At 40.7% G+C, this 19,035-nt stretch overlaps 1 protein-coding gene across 3 annotated transcripts in view; it reads left to right on the top strand.

Moving 5' to 3' along the window:
• The first annotated feature begins 938 nt into the window (after nt 1–938).
• The window catches only part of GOLGA4 (golgin A4), a 118,974-nt gene continuing 100,877 nt past the window's right edge, over nt 939–19,035 (top strand). For all 3 annotated transcript variants that reach the window (XM_023187482.2, XM_023187484.2, XM_023187485.2), the window contains exons 1-2: nt 939–2,157; nt 10,299–10,388. In XM_023187482.2, coding sequence (XP_023043250.1) covers nt 2,086–2,157; nt 10,299–10,388 — 162 coding nt within the window. In that variant the 5' untranslated portion in view covers nt 939–2,085. The remainder of the gene's footprint in view (nt 2,158–10,298; nt 10,389–19,035) is intronic.

Genomic DNA, 19,035 nt, shown 5'->3' with positions numbered 1-19,035 from the left:
GAGTAGCTTGGATTACAGGCATGCACCACTACACCTGGTTAATTTTTGTATTTTTAGTGGAGACCCGGTTTCACCATGTTGGCTAGGCTGGTCTCGAACTCCTGACCTCAAATGATCTGTCCGCCTCGGCCTCCTAAAGTGCTGGGATTACAGACATGAGCCACTGCGCCCGGCTGAGAGTTAAGTACTCTTGAAAAACAAAACAAAACAAAACAAAACAGCCCAGAAAAAAAACTCTTGGTAATTATATAAGGCAGTGGTCCCCAATCTTTTGGATACCAGGGACCTGTTTCATGGAAGACAAGTTTTTTCCTGGGGGTGGGGCTAGGGGGTGGGGAAGGATGGTTTGGGACAATTCAAGTGCATTATATTTATTGTGCACTTTATTTCTATTATTATTGCATTGTAATATATAATGAAATGATTATACAACTCACCCTAATGCAGAATCGGTGGGAGCCCTGAGCTTGTTTTCCTGCAACTAGATGGTCCCATCTGGAGGTGATGGGAGACAGTGACAGATCATCAGGCATTAGATTCTCATAAGGAGCACACAACCTAGATCCCTCTCATGCCTAGTTCACGATAGTTCCAGCTCCTATGAGAATCTCATGCCACAGCTGATTTGACAGGAGGTGGAGCTCGGACGATAATATGAGCCATAGGGAGCAGCTGTAAATACAGATTAAACTTCCCTGGTGTGCCAGAGATTCACTTCTTGCTGTGTAGCCCGGGTCCTAACAGGCCATGAGCTGGTACCTGTTTGTGGCCCAGGGGCTGGGGACCCCTTACATAAGGTGTTCACTATGAGATATAAGAGGACTTAGCCCAGGTGTTAAGGCAGTGTTCCAGGCCCCACTTTGGCTCTAATACATTTAGGGATCAGAATATGAACTCTCGAGAGCAGGTTCCCCCTATTATTGCTGGTAAACAAAATTTGCTAAAACGTGGAGATCAGCATATACTGTTAGATTCTGATACCTGAGACAATGTAAGCCGTTTCAGATGATACCAAAGGTACAGCATGCAAAAGTGGGTTGCTGAAATGGACCTGAGAATTTGCAGGCAGCCGAAGTTCGGGTTTTGGATAAATGAGGCACATAAACATTAAAATCTTGTAGGATGACTGCAGGTGTTAGGAGTAAATTTGGACTCATTATGAATCTGTGTCTTCCACTAGGCTGTGAAATCTCCAAGGCCTGATAAAGGTTTCTGAATGAATTTGTGAAATATACGATTTCGGTGAAGAAAAGAATAAAGCGGGTGTCCAAACAGTTGAGGTTTTACGGTATTGGTATAAAACATTTGGACCCCTGGCGGCCGGTATCAGGGACTTCCCGACGCTGGAAGAGTTCAGGGAAGGGAAGCGGGCCCCTCTGGAACCGAAGACATAGAATCCTAGCTACAGCTACTAAAGAAAAGTACACTATCAATTAGGGCCCGCGTCAGGTTCTCTGGATCTCCCCTTCTCCCATCCTGGACGCTCATCCCTGTGTTCTTTGCAGTGGGCCCGTCGGCCCTGCTGCCATCAATAGAAGCAGTACTCTCCCCGTCTGATTTCGCGGGGCCAAAGCTCAGGTGAGAGTCAGTGTAGTGTTCAGACTAGCCCTCGCTCCATTTCTGAGCCGCGAGGGCCGCACCCAACGAAATTAGCTCCGAACCTTGTGTTTGTTCTCCAGTGCAGAGTTCGGGCGCGACAGGCCGAGCGCGCATGTGCGGGCCCCGACATTGTGCTTGTCCCCTCCGGTGCTCCGTAGTTAGCCTCGGAGAGCTCCACGTAGGCGGCGCAGGCGCCCTTGGTGCACAGTTCACCTGCTGCCGTTGTCGTCGCCGCCGCGGCTCCCGGGGCTGGATGGGGGCCCGAGGCCAGCCAGTGGCACCCGGAAGAAAGAGACGCGGCGGCGGCGACGCCGACATCCTCAGGACGAGTGTCCGGACTTGCCCGCAGGCTCAAGGAGGAGGCGGCGAGGCCCGGTTCCCGCGGTCTCGGGTGTAGAGAAGTCGCCGTAGCCGCCGCGGCCGGGACTCCCCGGGCTCTCGCCCCTCAGGTCTCATTGGCACTCAGGACCCTACGTACGCTGCGCCATGTTCAAGAAACTGAAGCAAAAGATCAGCGAGGAGCAGCAGCAGCTTCAGCAGACGCTGGCTCCTGGTCAGGTACGATGGCCGCGGCTTTCCTCCCCTAGCTCCCGATACCCCTTGATCCGGCCCGCGGACAAAAAAGGCGGGGGGAGTGGTGAAGTTCTTCCGTGACCTTTGACCCCTAACCCGGGACTCTTCCCAAGTTCCGGATCCAGAAGGAGCCCTGGGCGGTGCAGGTCGTCCCTAACTCCTGACCTGGATTTTCTCATCGCAAAACTCCATCCAGTAATGAGTGGATGGGGGTGGCTGGATCCCTCGTGACATCCCATCTCCGTTAAGAGTTTTCCCCTAAGGCCAGACTCCGAACTTGCATGATTTCTGATCCGTATTTGAGGTTCCCCCACCCATCTGAGACCCCACGCTGGGAATGAGGGCGGGGTGGGAAAACCCGGGTCCCTTGTGATATCTGACCTCTGCTCGAGGTGTCCCCCTCTCTCATGCCCATCGTGAGATTTTATGTGAAATGGCCAGGATCCCGCACAACTGACCCTTGACGGAAATCTCTTAATTCCAAACCCAGGTCCAGGGATTGAAGGCTGGGGAATAGAGCCATCCTGGGTCAGGCTGCTGGTAGGAGCGGTGGGACATGAAAGAGGTGGCGGCGTGGCCGGCGTCCAGCGCCCGAGGCTGTCACGAGTTAGTCACTTCGCATAACTTGGTTGATCCGGGACTGGCGGGCGGAGGGGGAGACACTCTGCCTGTCTATTCTGCTCTGCTTTTTGAGTCTTGCTGCTCTGCGGACAGGGTTATGTTTGTTTTTCAGGAATGCTGTTGCTTTAGGAAATGCGTTTCCAGGGAAAAGGAGGCGTGTTAGTAGTATTAAAGATACAGTTTTCTAAGCGTTAACTGGAGATGTTTCGATGCTGGCAGCACAGGGTCTTAACAGCGAAGATGATGGTTTCTGCTTAATTTCTTCCCAGCCTTTTTGAATTTCAACAGATTGAGCAGATCTGTCCCTTAATTTTAGGGTTTTTTGGTCTTTGCTTGCGGTTGCAAGAAAAGCTGAGTTTTGATTAACTTGGAGGCATTTCCAAATCCTTAACATACAACGATTGCATTAGGTTTATTCGGAAACTATAAATTGAAGTTGTTATTTTTAAATTTAAAGCTCGTGTAGTAAAACAGTGCTTGAGAAAAACATCAGAACACAGCACTGAAGGGTTGCTTCGTTTCTCAAGTGTAAATGGTGGTTAAAATTTAAGTAGTAAAGATTGTCCTTTTCATACCATTTACTGCAGTCTTTTAAAATTTTACAAAACACTGTTAATTAAGAAACAAAGATAAACTTTAAAAGTGAGGTAGAGATGAGGAATGTGAGGAAATGGGCATATTAGTGAATGTAAGGCACTTCCATTTGGGAGTGTATAAAATGTAATTGAGCCAGGATTCCATTTCTAGAAATTTATTCTAAGAAAATTTAGGATGTATTAAAGATTTGGCTCTATGAATTTTCATGTCAGTGTTGTTTTAATAGGTTAAAAACTAGCCAGAAATGTCCACCAATAGAGAATTGGTTAAATAAATTTTATCAGGTAATTAGTTATGCTTGACAGGTTATTATGCAGCCATAAAAGGTCAGCATTTACTGTGTCCTTAGTATGTACCAGACATTTTGCTTAGTATTTACACAGATTATTTTATTGAATCTCACATAAGCCTGTGAGGTAGATAATACTATAATTCCTCTTTTATAGATGAAGGAGTGAGGCTCAAAGAGGTGAAGTAACTTGCCTGATGTTACGCAGCTAGTGTTAGAGACTTCAGAAAAGTATTAACACAGAAAGATATTTGTGTTAAAAGACAGAAGCAGCAGGTAAAATGTGATCCCAGTTTTGGGAAAAAGAATCTGTATGTAAGTGTATTTATATACACAGATGGTAAAACTAGTTTAAGAATAATATACTTTAAGGTGCTGGTGAATTACTGAGTGTACTTTTTCTTATTTGTAGCGTTTAGCTTTTCATGAAAATGCGTTGTTTTTGTTCATTAACAAAGAGGTTGTTTTTAGTAATAAGCTAGTCACAAGCTAAGATATAAGAGCTGTGTTTCTATAGCTTAATGCTTCTGGTGAGACAGGGCGTCTGGATCAAATAAAATCACTTTGTGTGCAAAAGGTTTAAAATAATCCTTTTGGATTATATGTATATTCACTGTGTTGGCCAGGCTGGTCTTGAACTCCTGACCTCTGGTGATTGGCCAGCCCCAGCCTCCCAAAATGCTGGGATTACAGGCATGAGCCACTGCGCCTGGCCATTCGTGGTCTACTTTTGATAATTATTTTGTAACCTTCCTTTCTACCTGCCGTATATCTTTCTCCCTGCTTGTGAATTGTTATGATCCTAGAAACAAAAAATATGGCCTGGTGTGGTGGCCTCACACCTGTAATTCCAGCACTTCGAATCACTTGAGCTCAGTAGTTCAAGACCAGCCTGGCCAAGATGGCAAAATCCCATTTCTGACCGGGCACCGTGGCTCACGCCTGTAATCCCAGCACTTTGGGAGGCCAAGGCGGGTAGATCACCTGAGGTCTGCTAAAAATACAAAAATTAGCGGGGCGTGGTGGCGCACACCTGTAATCCTGGCTACTCTGGAGGCTGAGGCAGCAGAATCGCTTGAACCTGGGAGGCAGAGGTTGCAATGAACTGAGATCGTGCCACTGCACTCCAGCCTGGGAGACAGAGCGAGACTTGGTCTCAAAAAAAAAAAAAAATTATGTTTTAACAACAAATATCTATTTTGGATTTTTAAACTCCTTGCAGAACTAAGTCAATGAAAGAAACATCAAGAAGTAATACAGACATTGTAATTTCTTGGGATATATGAATACAATATTTTAAAACATTTTTAGCCTTTTCAAATACTTCTAAAACTTAAAAATTATAGAAGTACAGATACAAAAGGATGAATACATGACTCCACTTAATTGAGGTACCTAGAATAGTCAAATTCATAGAGACAGAAAATAGAATGGTTGTTGCCAAAGGCTGGAGAGAGGAGAGAATGGGGAGTTACTGTTTAGTGGGTACAGAGTTTTAGTATGGAAAGATGAAAATGTGCTGGAGTGGACGGTGGTGATTCCACGACAGTGTGAATGTACTTCATTCCACTGAACTGTACACCTACAAATGTTTAAACTGGTAAATTTTATGTTATGTATATTTTATCACAATAAAAAACTTAAGTTAAAAAAACAACATATGGGCCCCTCTTTATGCCTGCAGAATCATCCCTTATTTTTTTCCCTCAGCTCAGAGATAGCTGCTGACCTCACTCTTTTAGAGTGAGACCGCAAAATAATAGTTTATGTGATACAAATTTAAAAAACAAAAACAAAACCAGCAAACAGTTCCACAGATAACAGGGAAAAGAGTCCTTTCTGAAAGAACATAGCCTTAATGTAAATCCAGGTTTACTAAATAGTTTCAGTCATGAAACTGGGGAAAGCATGAGTCCCAGAGAAAACATTTAGATCAGAAGGAGTTTATTAAGAACATGATGAAAGGCTTTAATAAGTTTGGTACCTAAAATATAAAGGTTTATTTGAAGAATTAACCCCAAGTTACTTTGACTGCTCTTTTAGAACTGGGATGTCAAATTGGTTTGGCGGTGACTTACAGCAGTGCCGTGATGAGGATTCAATGGCTATGTCTCTGCCGTGACTAATCCATAGGAGTTGCAGGGAGAGTGAAATGAACCAGGTATTAGTTATGAACGGTGAATGCCTAGGCCCTCTGCTGGATGTTGCATTTGCTTTGAAGGGTCTATGTAGTCCCTACACAATGGAGTTGTGAGACAAGTACTTTCAGTGTAATGGTGGTATGTACAGGGTGTTGTGGTTGTGCAAAATAAGGCATTTCTGGAGAAGATCAGGGTGACATCCGAGTAGAGCCTTGATGGATAATGAAAAGTCATGGTATAGGGACAAGGGATTCAAGACTTCCTCCTAAGGATGATTGGATTAATTTTCTAATGTTGCATAACAAGTTACCACAACCTTCGTGCCTAATAACCCAGTTATTATTTTATAGTTCTGTAGGTCAGAAATCTGGCATGGCATGACTGGGTTCTCTGCTCAGGGTCTTGCAAGGCTAAAATCAATATGTTGTCCAAGCTGCGTTCTCATCTGGAGCTCAGGACCCTTTTGTATGCTCACGTGGTTGTGGTAGAATTCAATCCTTTCTGGTTGTAGTACTGGGGCCTTCATTTCTTGCTGACCACTTTCAACTCCTAGAGGCTACCAGCAGCTCCTTGCCACGTGCACCTGTAGGCATTTTGCTTTCTTCAGAACAGCAGAAGTACATCTCTCTGCTCTCTAGACCCATATTTGAAGGGCTTATGTAATTAGTTTAGACCTATCCAGGTAATCTTTTGATGAACTCATAGTCAACTGATTAGTAACCTAGTAACCTTAAATATGCCTTTAAAATCCCTTTACCCTATAATGTAACAATTATGGGAGTGATATCTCATTATATTCATAGGGCAGGGGTCATTTGGGGTCATCTTACGATTTTGCCTGTCACAATGGCTAAAATGGTTTTTCTTTTTTTAAGTTTTTGTAGAGTCAGGGCCTTACTATGTTACTCAGGCTGTCTTGAACTCCTGGCCTCAAGTGATCCTCTTGCCTTGGCCTCTCAGAATGTTGGAATTATAGGCATAAGCCACCGTGCATGGCCAAAATGGTTTTTCTTTTTCTTTTTTTTTTTTTTTTGAGACAGAGTCTTGCTCTGTCACCCAGGCTGGAGTGCAGTGGCCGGATCTCAGCTCACTGCAAGCTCTGCCTCCCGGGTTCACGCTATTCTCCTGCCTCAGCCTCCGGAGTAGCTGGGACTACAGGCGCCCGCCACCTTGCCCGGCTAGTTTTTTTTTTTTTTTTGTATTTTTTAGTAGAGACGGGGTTTCACCGTGTTAGCCAGGATGGTCTCGATCTCCTGACCTCGTGATCCGCCCGTCTCGGCCTCCCAAAGTGCTGGGATCACAGGCTTGAGCCACCGCGCCCGGCCCAAAATGGTTTTTCTTATACTGAAATTGAGTATAACTGTGGTCAGTTAATAATTAGGTAGTGAGCAATAAAATATTAATTGTGGGTCTGGATGTAGTTGTCAGGTTTTTTGGTTAGCAGCTTAGAAAGCTGACTCAGGTTTCTTACGGCTATTGCAATTAATCAGCTCAAGCTTGGTTTGAAGGAACCTAAATCCCTTTATATCTTGAAGTGAGGATAGCCCATTAAGGAACCCGGCACCTGGGACAAATGCTCAAGTAGTTAGTTCTTTGTGCACTGTTTTATACTTTATACTCACATCCATTTTCTCGTATAATCCTTACTCTTTAAACTCTGGAGGAAGATCAACAAGCCATCAGGCCACGTTTTGCCAGATAGTACTACTTTTCTGGGGAGAGTATGTTTTAGAACCTGTTAAACTTTGTAAACCCCGTTTGATTTTTTGTCAGTTTCTCCAGAGCTGATGAGGCTCTCAGTTACTGATTAGAACATATGAGGCCAAGGTGTAAGACATAATGCCAGTTTTTAAGATTTGCAGTGAGATACACTTTTTAAGCAGTTGGAAGGTTACTGTCTAAGGTAGCCCTTTCCTGGCATCTGGATATTTGGAAAGCTGATTTAATAAAAAAGCTGAATCTTAGACTTGATGGAATCACAACAGAGAGAGTTGATTAGTCAAGAGGTATTTCCTGTAGTCTAGTAGTACTTTTCTAATTACTTTTCTAACTTTTTATCACCCGGTGACCATTGTATTAAAGGAGTTCTTACGTATAATCATTTATAAATACATAGATACAAAAGACTGCCTCCATAGTGGCAGCCTTTGAGGCACCTACAGCCTTTGAAGCTGGTGCTGGCAAGGTTTGCAAATTATGGCTCTAGGTGTGGGAAGAGTTTACTGAATTTATCTTAGCTTTAATAAAAGCTATTTCTGATGTTCTTTGAACATTTGTAATTTGAATGTGGTGTTCAAGGTAGGCTCAAATTATCTCCAAGACTGAGACTAACACTACACAGTGACTGTGCTTTCCCTCGCTGTTTTCTAAGTGCAGTGTTGACTTTTAGTCACATATTTTCTAGACATTTAAACCATTGCTAAGGCTTCAACTTTATTTCACATTCATTAATTTTGTTGTTTATATACTTTTTTTTTGAGATGGAGTCTTGCTGTGTCACCCAGGCTGGAGCGTAGTAGCGCAATCTCAGCTCACTGCAACCTCTGCCTCCCGGGTTCAAGCAATTCTCCTGCCTCAGCCTCCTGAGTACCTGGGATTACAGGCGCACACCGCCACTCTTGTTTATATTTTTAAGTCCTTATTCTTCCTGCTTTGTCTTTGGTGGGAGAGGATATCTCATCCCTGAAGGTGACTTCTGCACATACCTGATTTCATCTGTTGTATTGATTTTTCTGGTTCATCTTTTAGAAGGTGTTGGAGTTCTTAGTTGTAAGCAACAAAACGTAGTCAATCTAGGTAAGCAGAAAAAGAATTTATTGAAGACTCTTTTGCCTACAGAATTTCCTTGAGGTCCTAAAAGTCTGAGCTGATTACTATGTTCAGTTATACTGGGGAGACTGCTCTGTGTTGCAGCTGCTTCATCTTGGCACCGGCATCACGTCTTTCACTTCACAGCTTATATCTGCGTGGATGCATGAACTTCTGTCTCCATTGTCATCAGATGATGAACTTTATTTGCATGTCTTTTTTTCACATCACTCACTTATGACTTGAAGTCTCATGTGTTTCATTGATGCAGCTCAGTTTACCTTGTCTCAGATAAAAAGAAGATTGGATTAGTAAGTTTTCTGAGTTCTAACTTATGGACTTATAAGAGCTATTTATAGAAAAAAGGTTATTAAACTTTTGTCATATTTGTAGATGCTTTTCCTCACCTCCCAATTAAACTGCTGCTTTGATTTGTGTTTCACATGAAAATCTCTTTCCCATTCAGAGATTGTAGAAATAGACTCTTGTATTTTTTGTATTTCAATAAAAAAAATACTTAAATCTTTAATATAGCTTAAATATGAAGTAAGGATCTGATATGTGTGTCTTGCCACATATGGATGGCCAGTTGTCCCAACATTTGTTGAATGTCTATCCTGATGCAAAATGCTATTTTTATCGTAAGCTAAATACGTATATCTGTCTAGATGTATATATGTGTATATAGAGTATGTGTATATGTGTGTATATATGTGTATATAGAGTATATGTTTGTTTGTATACTGTTCCTCACAACCTCTCAGTTCCACCCTAGCCACAGCAATTTGTGCACAGATACGACAGACCAGAGTTCCATTTGTTTATTCATTCATTCATTTATTTAACAAATATTTATTAACTGCCTTTTGTAAAGTGCAGACTACAAAAAGAGGTAAGGTATCATGACTCATTCATTTCTCAAAATAGAGCTGAATTCAGATCTATTTTGCTATGGGTGTAGGGGGATCTCGAAGTCTTGGTTTTATACTTTTAAGGTTTTTTTTAGGTCACCTTAGAGTAGACCCCAGACCCCTTGTTTAAATTTTGAGCCCTTTCTCCTGAGTTGTTTTGCATTAAGGATTATAGGAGTCAGGCTGTCAATTACAGAGCTAAATGGAATAGCATCTCAGTATTTAGCAGTGGTATTCAAGGTAGGCTTAAAGCAAGGCCATTAATTAGGTGGGCAAGTGCTGTTTATCTGCATTTCATATTATTGAATGTTAGAGCTAGAAGGTAGAAGGGATCTTAAAGATTGAATTGGCAGCCTTTTTTTGATGAACTTCTAATTTTGGAATAATTTTGGTTTATAGAAAAGTTGTAAAGGTAGTGCAGAGAGTTTTTATGTACCCCTCACCTGGCTTCAGTTTTCTCTAATATTATCTTACATTAGTATAATGACTTTATTTTATATATGGAGACACATAGTTCTCAAAAAGTTCATGTAGCTAAGATCATAATTCTAGTTGGAGGCAGAGTTAGGCCAGGGACCTGGTAGGTAGCCTGGATTTTCTAGTTGATTATATTTGTTATCCTTTTCTGCTTTTCATGTTTTTGCTCTTTTCCTTTCTTTCACTGAATTCTTTGGGCATGGACTGAGAGAAGGACTACCTAGTACATAGTTCACTAGTCAATATAGTCTTGCTAATTTGTGCAATAATTTTTAAATCTAGGCTTCCTCCAATTCTTCAACACCAACAAGAACGAGGAGCAGGACATCTTCATTTACAGAGCAACTTGATGAAGGTACACCCAATAGAGAGGTAAGTTTGGAATTCTTCTTCTAGTATACCTCTCGCAAGAAACTAATTAATCTAAAATGAAATGCTGTTGATAACAAAATGGGAAACTATTTTGACAGGTCAGCTATTTAATTCCTAGGTAGAGTTTTATTAGTACCACAATTAGTCTTTTTTTCCACAAATAGCGGTTATGATTTATGTATGTATGTATATATGTATGTATGTATGTTTTTGAGACTGGGTCTGGTACTGTCACCTGGGCTAGAGTGCAGTGGCACCATCACTACTCATTGCAGCCTTGACCTTCTGGATTCAAGTGATGCTCTAACTTCAGCCTCCTGGGTAGCTAGGACTATAGGCGTATGCCACCATCCCTGGCTAACGTTTCAATTTTTTGTAGATGGGGTCCCACTGTGTTGCTCAGGCTGGTCTTGAACTCCTGGGTTCAAGTGATTCTTCCAGTTATGCTTTGTAAACTATGGTTTGTTGAGAACCTTAATTTGAGAGGATAATACATTCTGGATTTAATAGTTGAAGTTTTCAGAATAATTTGATAAATTTGTTAAACATAGCATCATTTTTTCAAGCTGGTGAGTGGAAACTGAGAAGTAACTTATTGAACTTATTCCGTGTAACCAGCAGCTGGCATTAAAACTCATTATTTCCAACTTTTTTTTTCTGTGAAGTGTAACACACGTACAAAAAGAAGGTAAAACATAAATGCACAGATCAGCAAATTAATCATGAAGTAAATCCTCCCAGGTCAAGCAAAGGAACACTGTCAGCACTGTGGTGCTCCCTCTTTCCCCCTGAAGGATTACCACCATCCTGAATTTTTGGTACTTGCTTGCTTCCTTTTTTTTTTTTTTTTTTTTTAATAGTTTTACCTCTTAAATATGCTTTCTAAATGTAGACATTGTAGTTAAACATTTGGGTTGTCTGCAGGTTTTGGCTACTATGAATTATGTTGCCATCAACATTATTGTACATTTCTTTTGGTGTACATGTACCTGCATTTCTGTTGGTATGTACTTTGGAGTAGAATCACTGCTCCATTTTTAACACTTAAGAAGATAACGCTGATGGTTTTCCAGAGTGGTTGTAGAAATTTAAATTCCCACCAGGAGCTTATGAAAGTTGCTTTTGCCCTATATTTTTGAGAGTCTTTATTTTTCTACTCTGTGTAAATATGCTGGAAAACAGTCTTTTTCATTTCAGCTGTTCTGGTGGTGGTCTTCCATTTTGGTTTTAATTTGCATTCTCTGATAACTAACAAGATTGAGCATTTTCATCTGTTTATTGGCCATTTGATGTCTTCTTTTGTGAGTGCTTAAGTCCCTTGCCCATTTTTCTATTGGATTATCTTTTTTAAAAATTGATTTGTAGAAGTTTTTAAAAAATATAGAATACATAGGAGTTTTTTGTTGAATATATATCTTGCAGATATCTTCCCACTCTGGCTTGCCATTCATTTTCTTAACGATGTCCTTTGATGAACAGAAGTTCTTAGTTTTAGGCCAAATGTGGTGGCTCATGCCTGTAATCCCAGCACTTTGGGAGGCCAAGGCAGGACGATTGCTCGAGTCCAGGAGTTTGAGACCAGCCTGGGCAACAAAGTGAGACCCTGTTTCTACAAAAAAAAATAAAAATTAGCCAGGTATGGTGGCATGCACTTGTGTGGTCCCAGCTACTCAGGAGGCTACGGCAGGAGGATTACTTGAGCCTCGGAGGTCAAAGCTGCAGTGAGCCATGATTGCGCCAGCCTAAGTGACACAGTAAGACCTAGGCTTACTTGAAAAAAAGAAAAAAATAAACGCCCGGGTTCCATCTATGTCCCATCCCTGACAGTACCTTCTATCTTAGAAGGTTAACAAAATGAGAAATCAGATAGGGTGGAGGGAGATTATGAAAAAATTAATTTATTGTCCTTTTAATAAAAAACTTTATATAATTGAAAAATCCTTTATTATAAAATAAGTTGAAGTAAGGTTTAGATTGCACTCTGTGGTCCAAAGTACCTGTTAAAGTTGTCAAAACAGCTTAAAAAGCAAGGAGATGAAGTGATGACAATGCTTTGTCATTCTATCCGAAACCATCTCTTAGCTAGGATTGTTAAAATTTAGAAAGAAATAAATAACCTTTAGCTGACTTGGTCGATTGTAAAAGAGTGCTAAAACCAAATCTTTCAGAAATAATTATTTTGTAACAGTATATTCAATTAAATTGTTTTAAAGCATCCTAGATTTTTAAAAAGTATTTTTAAAAAGTGGTATCAGTCAGCCAGGTGCGGTGGCACGTGCCTGTAATCCCAGCTATTTGGGAGGCTGAGGCAGGAGAATCGCTTGAACCTAGGAGGTGGAGGTTGCAGTGAGCTGAGATTGTGCCACTGCTCTCTAGCCTGGGTGACAGAGCGAGACACAGTCTCAAAAAAAAAAAAAAAAAAAGCAATGGTAGCAATCAATATAATTCTGCACTATTTTCCGTGTTTCACTTTATTGTATGCAAACTGATATAATGTCAATCAATATGCTGAGTATAGAAATGATGCCATTAATACTGATTGCAAAAACATTACAACTCAGTACTGCAGCTTTCATTCGAATTGGTTATATGTATAAACTGAGTTCAACAATATTGTATTTGAAATCGTAAATGCAATAACGTAAGTAATGCTTAAGAAAATAAGATCTCAGGAAACTGTATATACTCTGTACTTTTACGCAACTTTATCAGATCATTTCAGTATATGCACCAAGGATATAGCGTATATGACATGAACTTTGAGTGCAAAAACTGTACTATGTACCTGTTTATTTTGCTCTCAACATCTAAATAAAGGTGTTTTGTTTTGTTTTTTTAATTGTTTTAAAGTAATCCCCGTCCGGACAATTTGTATGTATTTTTACAATTTTTTTTTTTTTTTTTTGATACGGAGTCTTGCTCTGTCTCCAGGCTGCAGTTTGCAGTTCAGGGGTGCGGTCTTGGCTCACTGCAACCTCCGCCTCCCAGGTTCAAGTGGTTCTTCTGCCTCAGCCTCCCGAGTAGCTGAGACTACAGGTGGGCGCCACCACACCCAGATAATTTTTTGTATTTTTACTTGAGACGGAGTTTTACCATGTTGCTGAGGATGGTCTCAATCTCTTGGCCTTGTGATCTGCCCGCCTCAGCCTCCCAAAGTGCTGGGATTACGGGTGCGAGCCACTGTGCCCGGCCGTATTTTTACAATTTTTAAATTAGCTTATATACCCTATTATCTAGAAATCCCATTTCTGGAAATCTGTCCTGTAGAACAATAGCATTTTAAATGTATATCCACAAGGCTTACTGTAGTAAGCTATTTATAATACTAAAAAGATGATAAAGTTTGATTTGCAATATTAAGATTTTCTCCAAACTAATCTATAGACTCAGTGCGATCCCAGTCAAAATCCTTATAGGTTTCTTTTGTTGTCGTCATTATTATTATTATTATTATTATTATTATTATTATTATTAGTATTTGAGACAAAGTCTCACTCTGTCACCCAGGCTGGAGTGCAGTGGTGCGATCTCAGCTCACTGCAGCCTCCGCCTCCCAGGTTCAAGCAATTCTCCCTGCCTCCTTCTCCCAAGTAATTGGGATTACAGGCACCCACCACCATGCCCAGCTAACTTTTTGTATTTTTAGTAGAGACAGAATTTCACCATGTTGGCCAGGCTGGTATTGAACTCCTGACCTCAGGTGATCCACCTGCCTCAGCCTCCCAAAGTGCTGGGATGACAGGTGTGAGCCACCACGCCCGGCCTTTGTGTCCCTTTTATAAAGAAGCCTAAGGCACTCCAAACAAAGACAGATTTATTTGGGTTTATATACAGTATTTACCAACACAGGAAAGCAGACATATTAGTATTTTCAGCAATAGAGAAAAATGCAAAACCTTTTTTTAATTGACAGGGAAGTTAACTTAATGAAACCATTCTACTACCTAAGCATTCCAGATATGTAGACTTTACTGTGTCTACTGTTGGTATGGACAAATATTTATGTTTTGAGCTAAATTTCCACATTTTTCTTCCAAAAAAAAAAAAAAGCATTTTTTTGTCTTTTGAGACAGGGTCTCACTCTGTTGCCCAGATTGAAGCATAGTGTTACAATCTCAGCACTCCACAGTTTCAACCGCCTGAGCTCAAGTGATCCATCCACCTCGGCCTTGTAAAGTGCTGGGATTATAGGCATGAATCACCATATAGGGCCAAAACAAACAGGAAAAAAAACACTTAACACTTAAAATAAATCCAAGCCAGGCACAGTGGTGTGCACCTGTAGTCCCAGCTACTCAGGAGGCTGAGGCAGGAGGATCCCTTGAGCCCAGGAAATGATTTTTCAATATGGTGTGAAGTAGGGATCAAGTTTCATTGCCTCCAATATGTTTATCCAGTTGTCTCATCTTTTTCACACTGCTCTACTGTTGTACATTTTTTCATTAATTGTGTCCATATGTCCATATTTGAGTGGCTTTGTTCCTGAGTTCTCTGTTCTGTTCCATTGTTCTCTTTGTCTTTGATACCACACTGTCTTAATGAGTATCGTTTTACATTCACACTTTATTATTCATGTCCATATTTGAGTGGCTTTGTTTCTGAGCTTTCTGTATTCTGTTCCACTGTTCTCTTTGTCTTTGATTCAATACCATACTCCCAGTTATTCGGGAGGCTAAGGCAGGAGAATCGCTTGAACCCAGGAGGCAGAGGTTGCAGTGTGAACCAAGGTCGTGCCATTGCACTCCAGCCTGGGCAATAAAAGCAAAACTTCATCTCAAAAAGAAAAAGGGGACATAAAAAATCTATATTATTGTAAACATTGAAGGCAGAGGAGAGTAGACTGAATTTGCATTGACTCTGAAGTCTACGTAAGTCTACTCTGGGTACTCTCCTATCCTGCGCAAATGACAGGTCTGTCTGTTTGATCATAGCACTCTCTACTGGTGATCCTAGGCATAGCCCCACTATCCTCAGAGTCGGGCTTCCTGTCCTTGTTGTTGTTTGAGGTTAATCTTTTTTGCTTTCCTAGGTCTGGGTTGCTTTAGAGCAATATGTAATGTAGGATCCTGTAAGGGATTAACTAGAGCAAATGAAGCTAACATCCTCCTACCTCTGCCCCACTCCAGATTGGACCTGGACTTTTTCAGAGATAGGGTCTCACACTGTGTTTCTCTGGCTGGCCTCCAACTCTTGGGCTCAAGGGACCCTAATTGTTTTTTTAATTGAGTTTAAATTCATATAACATAACCATTTAAAGCAAACAGGTAGCATTTAGTACATTCCCAGTGTTGTACATTCATCACATCTATCTAGTTCCATAACATTTCCATCACCCCAAAATGAAACCCCACGCTGATTAAGCAGTCATTCCCATTCCTCCTTCCTCCAACCCCTGGCAACCATTAATTTGCTTTCTGTGTTAGTGGATTTACCTTTTCTGGATATTTCATATAAATGGAATCATTTGATATGTTACCTTTTGTGTCTGACCATTTTTGCTTAGCTTAATGTTTTCAAGATTCATTTGTGTTATAGCATGTATCTACTTTCTTTTTATAACTGAGTCTAATGATTTTTTTTTAAGGGAGTAAAAAATCTATGTACTGTATTAGTTTGGAATAAGACCTGGAATAGACTGGTGAGGAAAGGATGGTTTTTGGTGTTACCTGAATCAGCCTAAGTTGACATCTTGGCTTTGCCATTTGCTGACCGAAAGATTTATTAAAGTTAACTTTTCAGTCTCAGATTTTCTCATTTGTTTAATGAGAAATTTGTGAAGTTTTGGGGATTATCAGTAAGATGGCATGTAAATCTCTAGTGTGGTAATTTGCACATAGTGGGCGCTGACTAAGTTGTTAGGGACAGCCTCGGAAGAGGAGAGGGCCTGCTCCACTTCCTCTTTTTAGGGGAGGGGAACAGATGGACTTTATGTGGATTAAGGTCCTAGGGATGTTATCTCTGTGTTGCTTTGCCTATTGAATTTGTGAAGGAAGGATTGATAGCTTCACTTTGCCTCCTATCCTGCTCTCTCCGGTTTGCTGTCTTCCTGAGACACTTCCTCATTTATTAGGGGCCATAGTAAACGTGTCCATTGTTATCCTGGGGACTCATCCATGAACAACTTGCATATTGTTTTTAAATTAAATTCCAGAATTAGGTGTGTTTTCATATACATACATACATATATATATATATAATTTTTATGTGTGTGTGTGTGTATGTATGTATGTAATGGAGCCTTGCTCTGTCGCTCAGGGTGGAGTGCAGTGGCATGATCTTGGCTCACTGCAACCTCTGCCTCAGCCTCTTGAGTAGCTGGGATTACAGGCATGTGCCACCACGCCTGGCTGATATTTGTGTTTTTAGTAGAGATGAGGTTTCACCATGTTGTCTAGGCTGGTGTGGAACTCCTGGCGCTCAAGTGATCCACCCACCTTGAACTCCTAAAGTGCTGGGATTACAGTCATGAACCACCACACCTGGCCCCAGTTTTTGAGAATTCTTAAGCACATTTTAGAGATTTATTTCATGTTTCAAGGCTTATATGGCTTAAAGGCATCGTTTTAGGGATTACTGGGAAGTATCTTCAAAGTTAATACATGAGAAACATTCCTTCCTAGATCCTTTATTATATTGAATATCATGTTAATTGGTTTTCAGAGGTTAAATTAACCATGTATTCCTGCAATAAATGTCACTTGTTTCTGGTATATAATCTTTTTTATATATTACTAGATTGATTCATTAGTATTTTGTTGAGGATTTTTTTGTCTATATTCATAAGAAATGCTGGTCTGCAGTTTTCTTTTTTTGTGATAACCTGGTTTTTGTATCAGTAATACAGGCCCCATGAATTGAGTTGGAAAGTGTTCGCTTCTCTTGTATTTTTTCAAGAGTTTGTGAAGAATTGCTGTTAATTCTTCTGCTGCTCTGTGGAAAATGATTTGAGTAACTGCATTTTTTATTCTTCCAAGTATTGTATGAAACTATTACCATGCTATATATACATAGTAGATACATTAATTCATTGTATACAGGCATTTGGATTTAATTTTCTCTTTGAACTCTGGTTGAGAAGGACTGGAGATGTTCTATACAGAGGAGATTTTGTGTTATAAGCTGAGAGCTAATGTGGGGCTCCTACCACTGGTGAACGGAAGTTGAAAAAAGCTGTTGCTAACTGCTGCCTGGTGCTCTCAATTGTCCATTATGGGAAACTGCTGTCCTTAGGGAGGCCTCATGACCAAGAATCGAATCCAACCTCACATTAGCTTGGTGACTGAGTTTGGGATAACCCCTATATTGCCATAAGGTAAGAAACTCGAACCAAGGCCTTGGGTATCAGATTGGCTAGATAAGGAGGGATGAGCACAGGAGGAAGGACAAAGATAATACCTTTTTCAAGATGAGCCTGTAAATGAAAATTCTAAAATAAATGTTAAGGGGGCAACCAGTAAAAACAGAGATTAAGACATATTTACTCCAGATGAAATTAAAGTAATACAACAGTCTGGAAATTACTTTAAAACAACTTTCTTCAGTAAGGAAAAGGAAGTAATAATTTTCTTAAAAAGAACAGAAAATTGTGGGAGAAAAACAGGCCAAAACAAAACTAGACTAGATGGATATGAAAAAGAACTAATTAGAAATCCTAGAAATTGGCCGGGCATGGTGGTTCATGCCTGTAATCCCAGCACTTTGGGAGGCCAAGGCGGGCAGATCACTTGAGGCCAGGAGTTCGAGACCAGCCTGGCCAACATGGCAAAAACTCATCTCTACTAATTTTACAAAAATTAGCTGGGCATGGTGGCGCATACCTGTTATCCCAGCTGCTTGGGAGGCTGAGCGAGGCAGGAGAATTGGTTGAATGCAGGAGGTGGAGGTTGCAGTGAGCTGAGATGGTGCCACTGCCTGGGTGACACAGACTCCCATTAAAAAAAAAAAAAAAAAAACTCCTGGAATGAAAAAAAAATTGATGTAAACATGTAAATCACAATAAAACTCAGACTGATGCCAGTTACAGAGAAAATTATAGAATTCAAAAAGAACACTGGCTAGGCGTGATGGCTCATGCCTGTAATACCAGCAGTTTGGGAGGTCAAGGTAGGTGGATTGCTAGAGCCCAGGAGTTCAAGATTAGCCTGGGCAACATGGCAAAACCCTGTATCTCTTTATTTTCATTTAAAAAACAAAAACAAAAAGATTACTGAGTAATCCTACCAAAACCACCAAGATTAAGGAAAAATATATGATGTGCCTCATAATGATGTTTCGTTCAGCGATGGACCGCATATATGACAATAGTCCCATAAGATTGTAATGGAGCTGAAAAAATCGTATCGCCTAGTGACATGTAGTTGTTGTAATGTGTTTGTGGTGATGCCGGTATAAACAAACCTATTGTGCTGCCAGTGGTATAAAAGCTCACAGTAATGTCCTAGGACTTCACCTTCACTCACCACTCACTCACTGACTCACCCAGAGCAATTTCTAGTCCTGCAATCTTCATTCATGACAAGTGAGTGCCCTATAGAGTCGTGTCATTTTTTCTTTTTTACTGTAGTTTTACTATACCTTTTCTTTGTTTACATAGATACTTACTATGGTAGTACAGCTACCTACAATATTCAGTACAGTAACATGATGG

Source organism: Piliocolobus tephrosceles, chromosome 2 (genome assembly GCF_002776525.5).
Source record: "Piliocolobus tephrosceles isolate RC106 chromosome 2, ASM277652v3, whole genome shotgun sequence".
Classification (NCBI taxonomy): domain Eukaryota; kingdom Metazoa; phylum Chordata; class Mammalia; order Primates; family Cercopithecidae; genus Piliocolobus; species Piliocolobus tephrosceles.
This window is presented reverse-complemented; position numbering and strand designations above follow the sequence as displayed.